This window comes from Lonchura striata, chromosome 34, assembly GCF_046129695.1.
Source record: "Lonchura striata isolate bLonStr1 chromosome 34, bLonStr1.mat, whole genome shotgun sequence".
In the NCBI taxonomy this organism is placed as follows: Eukaryota; Metazoa; Chordata; class Aves; order Passeriformes; family Estrildidae; genus Lonchura; species Lonchura striata.
Genome location: NC_134636.1, coordinates 1,882,265 through 1,896,132, shown reverse-complemented (window position 1 = coordinate 1,896,132; position 13,868 = coordinate 1,882,265). Strand labels below are relative to the sequence as shown.

General features: G+C 65.4%; 1 protein-coding gene across 1 annotated transcript in view; it reads left to right on the top strand.

The window, feature by feature from the left end:
* The window catches only part of CHD3 (chromodomain helicase DNA binding protein 3), a 58,068-nt gene that overhangs the window by 19,465 nt on the left and 24,735 nt on the right, over positions 1-13,868 (top strand). The window contains exons 11-20 of the mRNA XM_077789512.1: positions 1,093-1,307; positions 3,862-3,993; positions 5,073-5,172; positions 7,048-7,239; positions 8,206-8,406; positions 9,456-9,593; positions 10,317-10,438; positions 11,281-11,454; positions 11,557-11,698; positions 13,185-13,316. Coding sequence (XP_077645638.1) covers positions 1,093-1,307; positions 3,862-3,993; positions 5,073-5,172; positions 7,048-7,239; positions 8,206-8,406; positions 9,456-9,593; positions 10,317-10,438; positions 11,281-11,454; positions 11,557-11,698; positions 13,185-13,316 — 1,548 coding nt within the window. The remainder of the gene's footprint in view (positions 1-1,092; positions 1,308-3,861; positions 3,994-5,072; positions 5,173-7,047; positions 7,240-8,205; positions 8,407-9,455; positions 9,594-10,316; positions 10,439-11,280; positions 11,455-11,556; positions 11,699-13,184; positions 13,317-13,868) is intronic.

Genomic DNA, 13,868 nt, shown 5'->3' with positions numbered 1-13,868 from the left:
GCACCCCAAAACATCCCCCAAGTCCTGGGGGGACACCCCGAAATTATGGGGGGGGGCATCCCAAAATCCTGGGGGGACACCTCAAAGTATGGGGGAACACCTCAAAGTATGGGGGAACACCTGGGCGCTGTCCTACTGGCACTGCTCCTGGATCAAGGAGCTGCAGGTACGCCTGGGCACCCCAAAATCCTGGAGGGACACTCCAAAAACCTGAGGGGACACCCCAAAATCCTGGGGGAACACCCCAAAGTATGGGGGAACACCTGGGGGCTGTCCTACTGGCACTGCTCCTGGATCAAGGAGCTGCAGGTACACCTGGGGCACCCCAAAACATCGGGAGGGACCCCAAAAACCTGGAGGAGCACCCCAAAGTATGCAGGGAACAGCTGGACAACTTGGAGGGGCTGAACCTTGAGGGGCTCCCCTCTAATTTTGGGGTGATTCCCTTTAACTTTGGGATGTTGTCTCTAATTCAGGGTGCCCCCTCTAATTCTGGGGTATTCCCCTCTAACTTTGGGCTTTTTCCCTCTGATTTTGGGGTGTTCCTCTAACTCTGGGATCCTCCCTTCTAACTTTGGGGTGTTTCCCCCCCTAACTGCGGGTTTTTCTCCTGTAACTTTGGGGTTTTCTCCTGTAACTTTGGGGTTTTCTCCTGTAACTTCGGGGTTTTTCCCTCTAACTTTGGGGTTTTCTCCTCTAACTTTGGGGTGTTCCCCCCTAACTTTGGGGTTTTTCCCCTCTAACTGGGTTTTTCTCCTGTAACTTTGGGGTTTTTCCCTCTAACTTTGGGGTTTTCAACTCTAACTTCGGGGTGTTCCTCTAACTTTGGGGTGTTTGGGGTGCCCCCCCTAACTTTGGGTTTTTCTCCTGTAACTTTGGGGGTTTTCCCTCTAACTTTGGGGTTTTCTCCTCTAACTTCGGGGTGTTCCTCTAACTTTGGGATGTTCCCCCCTAACTTTGGGGTTTTCCTCTCTAACTCTGGGATTTTCCTCTCTAACTTTGGGGTGTCCCCCCGAACTTCGGGGTTTTCTCCTCTACCTTTGGGGTGTTCCCCCCTAACTTTGGGGTGTCTCCTGTGATTTCGGGGCGCAGCTGGAGATCTTCCACCTGGTGATGTACCGGAACTACCAGCGGAAGAACGACATGGACGAGCCCCCTCCCCTGGACTACGGCTCCGGGGACGACGACCCCAAGAGCGAGAAGCGGGGGGCAGGGGGGGACCCCCTTTTCGGGGGCATGGAGGAGCGCTTCTACCGCTACGGCATCAAACCCGAGTGGATGACGGTGCACCGCATCATCAACCACAGGTGGGCACCCCAAATGTTCTCCAGGGCACCCCAAATATCCTCTGGGGCGCCCCAAATGTCCTGCAGGGTACCCCAAATGTCCTGCAGGGCACCCAAATGTCCCGTGGGGCACCCCAAATATCCTCCAGGGCGCCCCAAATGTCCTCCAGGGCACCCAAATACCCTCCATGGCACCCCAAATGTCCTCTGGGGCACCCCAAATATCCTCCAGGGCACCCCAAATATCCTCTGGGGCGCCCCAAATGTCCTGCAGGGTACCCAAAATGTCCTCCAGGGCACCCAAATGTCCCGTGGGGCACCCCAGATATCCTCTGGGGCGCCCCAAATGTCCTGCAGGGTACCTGAAATGTCCTCCAGGGCACCCCAAATATCCTCTGGGGCACCCCAAATGTCCTGCAGGGTACCCGAAATGTCCTCCAGGGCACCCAAATACCCTCCATGGCACCCCAAATATCCTCTGGGGCGCCCCAAATGTCCCGCAGGGTACCCCAAATATCCTCTGGGGCGCCCCAAATGTCCTGCAGGGTACCAGAAATGTCCTCCAGGGCACCCCAAATATCCTCTGGGGTGCCCCAAATGTCCTGCAGGGTACCTGAAATGTCCTCCAGGGCACCCCAAATGTCCCTCGGGGCACCCCAAATATCCTCCGGGGCACCCCAAATGTCCTCCAGGGCACCCCAAATACCCTCCATGGCACCCCAAATGTCCTCCAGGGCACCCCAAATGTCCTCAGGGGCACCCCAAATGTCCCGTGGGGCACCCCAAATATCCTCCAGGGCACCCCAAATGTTCTCCAGGGCACCCAAATATCCTCTGGGGCGCCCCAAATGTCCTGCAGGGTACCCGAAATGTCCTCCAGGGCACCCAAATGTCCCGTGGGGCACCCCAAATATCCTCTGGGGCGCCCCAAATGTCCTGCAGGGTACCTGAAATGTCCTCCAGGGCACCCCAAATATCCTCTGGGGCGCCCCAAATGTCCTCCAGGGTGCCCCAAATGTCCCGCGGGGCACCCCAAATATCCTCAGGGGCACCCCAAATGTCCTCTGGGGCACCCCAAATGTCCCCCAGGGCACCCCAAATACCCTCCAGTGCACCCCAAATGTCCTGCAGGGCACCCCAAATGTTCTCCAGGGCACCCAAATGTCCTCCGGGGCACCCCAAATATCCTCCAGGGCACCCCAAATATCCTCCGGGGCACCCCAGATATCCGCTGGGGCACCTCAGATATCCTCTGTGTCCTCAAGTGACCCTGGATGTCCCTGGATGACCCTGTGGTGTCCCTGCGTGTCCCCAGTGTCCCCGTGCCCCGGGTGACGCGGTGTCCCTGGTGTCCCCATGCCCGGTGTCCCCGTGCCCGGTGTCCCCGTGCCCGGTGTCCCCGTGCCCCTGGTGACGCGGTGTGCCCGGTGTCCCCGTGCCCGGTGCCCCTGTGCCAGGTGTCCCCATGCCCGGTGTCCCCATGCCCGGTGTCCCTGTGCCCCGGGTGACACTATGTCCCCGGTGTCCCCGTGCCCGGTGTCCCCGTGCCCGGTGCCCCTGTGCCAGGTGTCCCCATGCCCGGTGTCCCCGTGCCCGGTGTCCCCATGCCCGGTGTCTCTGTGCCCCGGGTGACACTATGTCCCCGGTGTCCCCGTGCCCTGGGTGACACTATGTCCCCGGTGTCCCCGTGCCCGGTGTCCCCGTGCCCGGTGTCCCCGTGCCCGGTGTCCCCGTGCCCCCGGTGACGTGGTGTCCCGGTGTCCCCGTGCCCGGTGTCCCCGTGCCCCGGTATCCCCGTGCCCTGGTGTCCCCATTCCCCAGTGACACGGTGTCCCGGTGTCCCCATGCCCGGTGTCCCCGTGCCCCGGGTGACACTATGTCCCCGGTGTCCCCGTGCCCGGTGTCCCCGTTCCCCAGTGACGCGGTGTCCCGGTGTCCCCATGCCCGGTGTCCCCGTTCCCCAGTGACGCGGTGTCCTGGCGTCCCCATGCCCGGTGTCCCCGTGCCCCGGGTGACACTATGTCCCCGGTGTCCCCGTGCCCGGTGTCCCCGTGCCCCGGGTGACACTATGTCCCCGGTGTCCCCGTGGCCGGTGTCCCCGTGCCCCGGGTGACACTATGTCCCCGGTGTCCCCGTGCCCGGTGTCCCCGTGCCCCGGGTGACACTATGTCCCCAGTGTCCCCATGCCCGGTGTCCCCGTGCCCTGGTGACACTATGTCCCCAGTGTCCCCGTGCCCGGTGTCCCCGTGCCCCGGGTGACACTATGTCCCCGGTGTCTCCGTGCCCTGGTGTCCCCACGCCCGGTGTCCCTGTGCCCCGGGTGACACTATGTCCCCGGTGTCCCCGTGCCCGGTGTCCCCGTGCCCCGGGTGACACTACGTCCCCGGTGTCCCCATGCCTGGTGTCCCCGTGCCCCGGGTGACACTACGTCCCCGGTGTCCCCGTGCCCGGTGTCCCCGTGCCCCGGGTGACACTACGTCCCCGGTGTCCCCGTGCCCGGTGTCCCCGTGCCCCGGGTGACACTACGTCCCCGGTGTCCCCGTGCCCCCGGTGACGCGGTGCCGGTGCCGCGCAGCGTGGACCGGAAGGGGCAGTACCACTACCTGGTGAAGTGGCGGGACCTGCCCTACGACCAGGCCACCTGGGAGGAGGACGAGATGCCCATCCCCGACTACGACCTGCACAAGCTGGCCTACTGGAAGCACCGGTGAGGGACACTGGGGACACTGGGGACACTGGGAGGGACACTGGGGACACTGGGAGGGACACTGGGGACACTGGGAGGGACGCTGGGGACACTGGGAGGGACGCTGGGGACACGGGGATGGACACTGGGGACACTGGGAGGGACACTGGGGACACTGGGAGGGACGCTGGGGACACTGGGAGGGACGCTGGGATGGACACTGGGGTTACTGGGGTTTCAGGGATGTGCCTACTGGAAGCACCGGTGAGGGACGCTGGGGACACTGGGGACACTGGGAGGGACACTGGGATGGACAGTGGGGACACTGGGGTTACTGGGGTTACAGGAATGTGCCTACTGGAAGCACTGGTGAGGGACGCTGGGGACACTGGGACACTGGGAGGGACGCTGGGGACACTGGGATGGACACTGGGATGGACACTGGGGACACTGGGATGGACACTGGGGTTACAGAGATGTGCCTACTGGAAGCACTGGTGAGGGACACTGGGGACACTGGGAGGGACACTGGAATGGACACTGGGGACACTGGGAGGGACACTGGGATGGACACTGGGGACACTGGGAGGGACACTGGGGTTACAGGGATGTGCCTTGTCCCCGTTCCATGTCCCTGTGATCCCCTCGTGTCCCTGTCACCGCTGTCTGTCCCTGTGTCCCCACGGCCTCGTGTCTGTGTGTCCCTTGTCACTCTTCTGTGTCCCTGTGTCCCCCCATGTCCTTGTGTCCTGCTCCTCTCCTGTCCCACTCTGGTGTCCCTCTGTGTTCCTGGTGTCCCCCGGTGTCCCGTGGTGTCCACTGATGTCCCCTCATGTCCCCCGGTGTCCCTCACATCCCCCGGTGTCCCCTGATGTCCCCTGATGTCCCGGATGTCCCCCGGTGTCCCTGATGTCCCCTCATGTCCCCTCATGTCCCCTCATGTCCCCGGTGTCCCCGGTGTCCCCGGATGTCCCCTCATGTCCCCGGATGTCCCCCGGTGTCCCTGATGTCCCCTCATGTCCCCTCATGTCCCCGGTGTCCCTGATGTCCCCTGATGTCCCCTGATGTCCCCGGTGTCCCCGGTGTCCCCGTGTCCCCAGGGAGGTGTTCATGGGGGAGGACCCGGCCCAGCCGCGCCGGTACAAGAAGAAGAAGAAGGAGACGCCGGGGGAGGGGCCCCCCGACTCGCCCACCAACGACGTGAGTGACCCCAAAAACCGGGGTACCCCAAAAACCCCGGTACCCCAAAAACCCGGGCACCCCAAAAACCCAGCACCCAAAAACCGGGGTACCCCAAAAACCCAGCACCCCAAAAACCCGGGTACCCCAAAAACACAGCACCCCAAAAACCCAGCACCCAAAAACCCGGGTACCCCAAAAACCCAGCACCCCAAAAACCCAGCACCCCAAAAACCCGGGTACCCCAAAAACCCAGGTACCCCAAACACAGCTACCCCAAAAACCCAGCACCCCAAAAACCCGGGTACCCCAAAAACCCAGGTACCCCAAACACAGCTACCCCAAAAACCCAGCACCCCAAAAACGCAGGTACCCCAAAAACCCAGCACACCAAACCCAGGTACCCCAAAAACCCGGGCACCCCAAACCCAGGTACCCCAAAAACCCGGGTACCCCAAAAACCCAGGTACCCCAAAAACCCAGCACCCCAAAAACCGGGGTGCCCCAAACACAGCTACCCCAAAAACCCAGGCATGCCAAAAACCCGGGTACCCCAAAAACCTGGCACCCCAAAAACCCGGGCACCCCAAAACCCAGGCGCCCCCAAAACCGAGCACCCCAAAAACTTGGTACTGGCAAAACTGGGCACCCTCGAACTTGGACACCCCAAAAACTGGGCACTGCAAAATCTGGGCACTCCAAACCTGGGCACCCCCAAACCTGGACATCCCCAAACCTGGACATCCCCAAACCTGGTTCTCCTGACACACCTGAGCCCTGTGACACCTCCACGTCCTCTCCAGCCCCGTGGGAGTTTTTGGGGTACCCTGAACACCTGAGTTCCCCCCCAAGCCTGGTTTCCCTGAGCCCCCTGACCCCTCCACCTCCTCCCCAGCCCCCTGGCAGTCTTTGGGGTGCCCTGAGTCCCCCGAACCTGGTTCCCCTGAGCCCTGTGACCTCTCTACCTCCTCCCCAGCCCCCTGGCAGTTTTTGGGGTGCCCTGAGTCCCCCCAGACCTGGTTCCCCTGAGCCCTGTGACCCCTCCAGCCCTCTGGCAGTTTTTGGGGTGCCCTGAGTCCCCCCAAACCTGGTTCCCCTGAGCCCCCTGACCCCTCCACATCCTCCCACCCCCCTGGCAGTTTTTGGGGTGCCCTGAGTCCCCCCAGACCTGGTTCCCCTGAGCCCTGTGACCCCTCCAGCCCTCTGGCAGTTTTTGGGGTGCCCTGAGTCCCCCCAAACCTGGTTCCCCTGAGCCCCCTGACCCCTCTACCTCCTCCCCACCCCCCTGGCAGTCTTTGGGGTGCCCTGAGTCCCCCCAAACCTGGTTCTCCTGAGCCCCGTGACCCCTCCACATCCTCCCCACCCCCCTGGCAGTTTTTGGGGTGCCCTGAGTCCCCCAGACCTGGTTCCCCTGAGCCCCCTGACCCCTCCAGTCCTCCCCAGCCCCGTGGGGGTGTCGGGGGTGCCCTGAGTCCCCCCCAAACCTGGTTCCCCTGAGCCCCCTGACCCCTCCACCCCCCTGGCAGTTTTTGGGGTGCCCTGAGTCCCCCCCAAACCTGGTTCCCCTGAGCCCCCTGACCCCTCTACCTCCTTCCCAGCCCCCTGGCAGTTTTTGGGGTGCCCTGAGTGCCCCCAGACCTGGTTCCCCTGAGCCTCCTGACCCCTCCACATCCTCCCACCCCCCTGGCAGTCTTTGGGGTGCCCTGAGTGCCCCCAGACCTGGTTCCCTGAGCCCCCTGACCCCTCCACATCCTCCCACCCCCCTGGCAGTTTTTGGGGTGCCCTGAGTCCCCCCAAACCTGGTTCCCCTGAGCCCCCTGACCCCTGCAGTCCTCCCCAGCCCCGTGGGGGTGTCGGGGGTGGCGTGTCCCCCGTGTGACAGCCGTGTCCCCGCAGCCCACGGTGAAGTACGAGACGCAGCCGCGCTTCATCACGGCCACGGGCGGCACGCTGCACCTGTACCAGCTGGAGGGGCTGAACTGGCTGCGCTTCTCGTGGGCGCAGAGCACCGACACCATCCTGGCCGACGAGATGGGGCTGGGCAAGACCATCCAGACCATCGTCTTCCTCTACTCGCTCTACAAGGAGGTGAGGGCGCCCGCGGGGTGTGGGGGCACCCATGTGGGGATGGGGGCACCTGTGGGGGCACCCATGTGGGGATGGGGGCACCTGTGGGGGCACCCACATGGGGCTGGGGGCAACTGTGGAGGCACCCACGTGGGGATGGGGGCACCCATGTGGGGATGGGGGCACCTGTGGGGGGCTGGGGGCACCCACGTGGGGCTGGGGGCACCTGTGGGGGGCTGGGGGCACCTGTGGGGGCACCCACGTGGGGCTGGGGGCAGCCACGTGGGGCTGGGGGCACCTGTGGGGGCACCCATGTGGGGCTGGGGGCATCTCTGGGGGCACCCACGTGGGGCTGGGGGCACCCCAATGGTCACTGGGGTCACCCACGTGGGGCTGGGGTCACCCCAGTGGTCACTGGGGTCACCCATGTGGGGCTGGGGGCACCTGCTGAGTGCTGGGGTCACCTGCCTGGTCCCTTGTTGTCACACACCTGTCCCCACGTTTCTCAAGGTCCTGTCCCCGTGTCCCTGTGTGACGCCGTGTCCCCAGGGCTGTCCCTGTGGTGTGACACCGTGTCCCCAGGGCTGTCCCCAGGGCTGTCCCCAGGGCTGTCCCCGTGTCCCCCGGGCTGTCCCTGTGTCCCCGTGGTGTGACACCGTGTCCCCAGGGCTGTCCCCAGGGCTGTCCCGTGGTGTGACACCGTGTCCCCAGGGCTGTCCCCAGGGCTGTCCCCAGGGCTGTCCCCGTGGTGTGACACCGTGTCCCCAGGGCTGTCCCCAGGGCTGCCCCGTGGTGTGACACCGTGTCCCCAGGGCTGTCCCCGTGTCCCCAGGGCTGTCCCCAGGGCTGTCCCCGTGGTGTGACACCGTGTCCCCAGGGCTGTCCCCAGGGCTGTCCCCGTGTCCCCAGGGCTGCCCCGTGGTGTGACACCGTGTCCCCAGGGCTGTCCCCAGGGCTGTCCCCGTGGTGTGACACCGTGTCCCCCAGGGCCACACCAAGGGCCCGTTCCTCGTCAGCGCGCCGCTCTCCACCATCATCAACTGGGAGCGCGAGTTCCAGATGTGGGCGCCGGCCTTCTACGTGGTGACCTACACTGGGGACAAGGACAGCCGCGCCATCATCCGCGAGAACGAGTTCTCCTTCGACGACACCGCCATCAAGGGCGGCAAGAAGGCCTTCAAGATGAAGGTACGGGCACGGCGGTGCCACCCGGACAGCGGGGACAGCGGGGTGGCACCCGGACAGCTGGGGTGGCACCTGGACAGCAGGGGACAGCGGGGTGGCACCCGGACAGCAGGGGACAGCGGGGTGGCACCCGGACAGCGGGGTGGCACCCGGACAGCTGGGGACAGCGGGACAGCGGGGACAGTGGGGACAGCGGGGTGGCACCGGGACAGCAGGGACAGAGGGGTGGCACCTGGACACCTGGGGACAGCGGGGTGGCACCCGGACAGCTGGGGTGGCACCGGGACAGCGGGGACAGCGGGGTGCCACCCGGACAGCGGGGACAGCGGGGTGGCACCCGGACAGCTGGGGTGGCACCTGGACACCTGGGGACAGCGGGGTGGCACCCGGACAGCGGGGACAGCGGGCTGGCACCTGGACAGTGGGGACAGTGGGGTGGCACCCGGACAGCGGGGGACAGTGGGGTGGCACCCGGACAGCAGGGGACAGCGGGGTGGCACCCGGACAGCGGGGACAGCGGGGGACAGCGGGGTGGCACCTGGACAGCAGGGGACAGCGGGGTGGCACCCGGACAGCTGGGGTGGCACCTGGACAGTGGGGACAGTGGGGTGGCACCTGGACACTTGGGTCACCTTGGGATTCTGAGTGAGGTTTTTCCAAGTTTTGGGGTTCTGGGTGAGTTCTGGGTGGGGTTTCTCCACGTTTTGGGGTTCTGGATGTGGTTTCTCCACATTTTGGGGTGCTGGGTGAGTTCTGGGCGGGGTTTTTCCACGTTTTGAGGTTCTGGGTGAGTTCTGGGTGGGGTTTCTCCACGTTTTGGGGTGCTGGGTGAGTTCTGGGTGGGGTTTCTCCACATTTTGAGGTTCTGGGTGAGTTCTGGGCGGTGTTTCTCCACATTTTTGGGTTCTGGATGTGGTTTCTCCACATTTTGGGGTGCTGGATGAGTTCTGGGTGGGGTTTCTCCACATTTTGGGGTGCTGGGTGAGTTCTGGGTGGGGTTTCTCCGTGTTTTGGGGCGCGGGGGCCCCGCTGAGCCCTGCCCGTGCCCGCAGCGCGAGGCGCAGGTGAAGTTCCACGTGCTGCTGACGTCCTACGAGCTCATCACCATCGACCAGGCGGCGCTGGGCTCCATCCGCTGGGCCTGCCTGGTGGTGGACGAGGCCCACCGCCTCAAAAACAACCAGTCCAAGGTGGGGGGCACCCCAAAACCCGGGCATGGGGCTGGGGGCACCCCAAAAGCTGGGGGTGGGAGTAGGGGGCACCTCAAAACTCAGAGATCCCTGATTTCAGGGTCTGAGGGTGACCAGGCAGGTGTCAGGGGTGTCCCTGGTGGGTTTTGGGATGTGAGAGAGGGATCAGGGATGCTCAGGTGGATTTTGGGGTGCCCCGGTGGGGATCAGGGCTGTCCCAGCTGGATTTTGGGGTCTGAGGCAGGGATCAGGGGTGTTCCCAGGTGGATTTTGGGGTCTGAGGCGGGGTCAGGGTTGTCCCAGGTGGGTTTGGGGTCTGAGTGGGGGGATCAAGGGTGCCCCAGGTGGATTTGGGGTCTGAGTGGGGGGATCAAGGGTGCCCCAGGTGGATTTGGGGTCTGAGGGGGGATCAGGGCTGTCCCAGGTGGATTTTGGGTCCCAGGTGGGGGTCAGGGCTGTCCCAGCTGGATTTTGGGTCCGAGGGGGGGGTCAGGGCTGTCCCAGCTGGATCTGGGGTCTGAGGGGGGGGATCAAGGGTGCCCCAGGTGGATTTTGGGGTCCGAGGGGGGGGTCAGGGCTGTCCCAGGTGGATTTTGGGTCCGAGGGGGGGGTCAGGGCTGTCCCAGGTGGGGGTCAGGGCTGTCCCAGGTGGATTTTGGGTCCGAGGAGGGGGGGTCAGGGCTGTCCCAGCTGGATCTGGGGTCTGAGGCCGTGTCCCCGCAGTTTTTCCGGGTGCTGAACGGGTACAAGATCGAGCACAAGCTGCTGCTCACGGGGACGCCGCTGCAGAACAACCTGGAGGAGCTCTTCCACCTGCTCAACTTCCTCACGCCCGAGCGCTTCAAGTGCGTCCTGTGTGTCACCTGTGTCACCTCCGGTGTCACCGTGTCACCTCCTGTGTCCCCTCCTGTGTCCCCTCCTGTGCCACCTCTGTCACCTCGTGTCCCACCAAATCCTGATGTCCCCACGCTCACCCCGTCCCCGTGTCCCCAGTAATCTGGAGGGGTTCCTGTGTCCCCCCATGTCCCCTCACTGACCATGTCCCCTCACTGTCCCCATGTCCCCTCACTGACCCCGTGTCCCCACGCTCACCCCGTCCCCGTGTCCCCAGTAACCTGGAGGGGTTCCTGTGTCCCCCCATGTCCCCTCACTGACCATGTCCCCTCGCTGTCCCCGTGTCCCCAGTAACCTGGAGTGGCTCCTGTGTCCCCTCATGTCCCCTCACTGACCCTGTCCCCATGTCCCCTCCATGTCCCCGTGTCCCCAGTAACCTGGAGGGGTTCCTGTGTCCCCCCATGTCCCCTCACTGACCCTGTCCCCTCACTGTCCCCGTGTCCCCTCACTGACCCCGTCCCCATGTCCCCTCGCTGTCCCCATGTCCCCTCGCTGTCCCCGTGTCCCCACGCTCACCCCGTCCCCGTGTCCCCAGTAACCTGGAGGGGTTCCTGTGTCCCCCCATGTCCCCTTGCTGTCCCCGTCCCCATGTCCCCTCACTGACCCCGTCCCCATGTCCCCTCGCTGTCCCCGTGTCCCCACGCTCACCCCATCCCCGTGTCCCCAGTAACCTGGAGGGGTTCCTATGTCCCCCCATGTCCCCATGCTCACCCCGTCCCCATGTCCCCTCGCTGTCCCCATGTCCCCTCGCTGTCCCCGTGTCCCCACGCTCACCCCGTCCCCGTGTCCCCAGTAACCTGGAGGGGTTCCTGGAGGAGTTTGCCGACATCTCCAAGGAGGACCAGATCAAGAAGCTCCACGACCTGCTGGGCCCCCACATGCTGCGGCGCCTCAAGGCCGACGTCTTCAAGAACATGCCGGCCAAGACGGAGCTGATCGTGCGCGTGGAGCTCAGCCCCATGCAGAAGTAGGCGCCATCCCCTCCCCGCGGGGCTGTCCCCAGCCCTGCCACCGCCGCCGTGTCCCCAGAATGTCCCCAGAGCGGCCGGTGGCACCGCTGTCCCCGCAGGAAGTACTACAAGTACATCCTGACGCGCAACTTCGAGGCGCTCAACTCGCGGGGCGGGGGCAACCAGGTGTCGCTGCTCAACATCATGATGGACCTCAAGAAGTGCTGCAACCACCCCTACCTGTTCCCCGTGGCTGCCATGGTGGGGACACGGGGACACCCGCGGGGCGTGGGGGGACACGGGGACACCCACGGGGTGTGGGGGGACACGGGAACATGGGGACAGACACAGGGTGAGGGACACCGGGGACACCCGGGGGTGTGGGGGGACATGGGGACACCCACGGGGTGTGGGGGGACACGGGGACATGGGGACAGCCGGGGGCGTGGGGGCACACTGGGGATGTGGGGACACGGGGACACCCGCGGGGCGTGGGGGGACACGGGGACATGGGGACAGACACAGGGTGAGGGACACCGGGGACACCCGGGGGTGTGGGGGGACACGGGGACACCCACAGGGTGTGGGGGGACATGGGGACACCCGCGGGGCGTGGGGGGACACGGGGACACCCATGGGGTGTGGGGGGACACGGGAACATGGGGACAGACACAGGGTGAGGGACACCGGGGACACCCGGGGGTGTGGGGGGACATGGGGACACCCACGGGGTGTGGGGGGACACGGGGACATGGGGACAGCCGGGGGCGTGGGGGCACACTGGGGATGTGGGGACACGGGGACACCCGCGGGGCGTGGGGGGACACGGGGACATGGGGACAGACACAGGGTGAGGGACACCGGGGACACCCGGGGGTGTGGGGGGACACGGGGACACCCACAGGGTGTGGGGGGACATGGGGACACCCGCGGGGCGTGGGGGGACACGGGGACACCCATGGGGTGTGGGGGGACATGGGGACACCCACGGGGCGTGGGGGGACACGGGGACATGGGGACAGCCGGGGGCGTGGGGGGACACTGGGGATGTGGGGACACGGGGACACCCGCGGGGCGTGGGGGGACACCGGGGACACCCAGGGGCGGCGGGGGATACCGGGGACATGGGGACAGCCAGGGGTGTGGGGGACACGGGGACACCGGGGACAGCCGGGGGCGTGAGGGGACACCGGGGACGTGGGGACAGCCACAGGGTGAGGGACACCGGGGACACCTGGGGGCGTGGGGGGACACGGGGACATCGGGGACACCCAGGGGTGTGGGGGGAGATGGGGACACCAGGGATGTGGGGACAGCCGGGGCCGTGGGGGGACACGGGGGACGTGGGGACACCCGGGGGCGTAGGGGGACACCAGGGACATGGGGACAGCCAGGGCTGTGGGGGGACATGGGGACATGGGGACAGCCAGGGGATGTGGAGGGACATGGGGACACCAGGGACATGGGGACATGGGGACAGCCAGGGCTGTGGGGGAGTTTGAGGGGTGACCTGGCGGTGTCCCCACGGGTGACCCGGTGTTGTCCCCACGGGTGACCCAGTGTTGTCCCCACGGGTGACACGGCGGTGTCCCCACGGGTGACCCGGTGTTGTCCCCACGGGTGACACAGTGCTGTCCCCACGGGTGACCCAGCGCTGTCCCCACGGGTGACCCAGTGATGTCCCCATGTCCCCACGGGTGACCCAGGGATGTCCCCACGGGTGACCCGGCGCTGTCCCTGTCCCCAGGAGTCCCCGAAGCTGCCGAGCGGCGCCTACGAGGGCGGGGCCCTGATCAAAGCCTCGGGGAAGCTGCTGCTGCTGCAGAAGATGCTGCGCAAGCTGAAGGAGCAGAACCACCGCGTGCTCATCTTCTCCCAGGTGGGACCCCAAAAACACCCCAAAATATCCCAAATTATCCCCAAAACCGCCCCCAGAACCACCGCGTGCTCATCTTCTCCCAGGTGGGACCCCAAAAACACCCCAAAATATCCCAAATTATCCCCAAAACCACCCCCAGAACCACTGCGTGCTCATCTTCTCCCAGGTGGGACCCCAAAAACACCCCAAAATATCCCAAATTATCCCCAAAACCACCCCCAGAACCACCGCGTGCTCATCTTCTCCCAGGTGGGACCCCAAAATACCCCAAATCCCCCCATTCTGACCAGTATGGGCTGCCCCAGCACCCCCAGTTCCTCCCAGTGTGCCCAGTACAGGGTCCCCAGTCCCTCCCAGTTCCTCCCAGTGTGCCCAGTACAGGGACCCCAGTCCCTTCCAGTCCCTCCCAGTCGCTCCCAGTCTCTCCCAGTCCCTCCCAGTGTGCCCAGTACAGCGTCCCCAGTCCCTCCCAGTGTGCCCAATGCAGGGTCTCCAGCCTCTCCCGCCTCTCCCAGTCCCTCCCAGTCCCTCCCAGTCCCTCCCAGCCTCTCC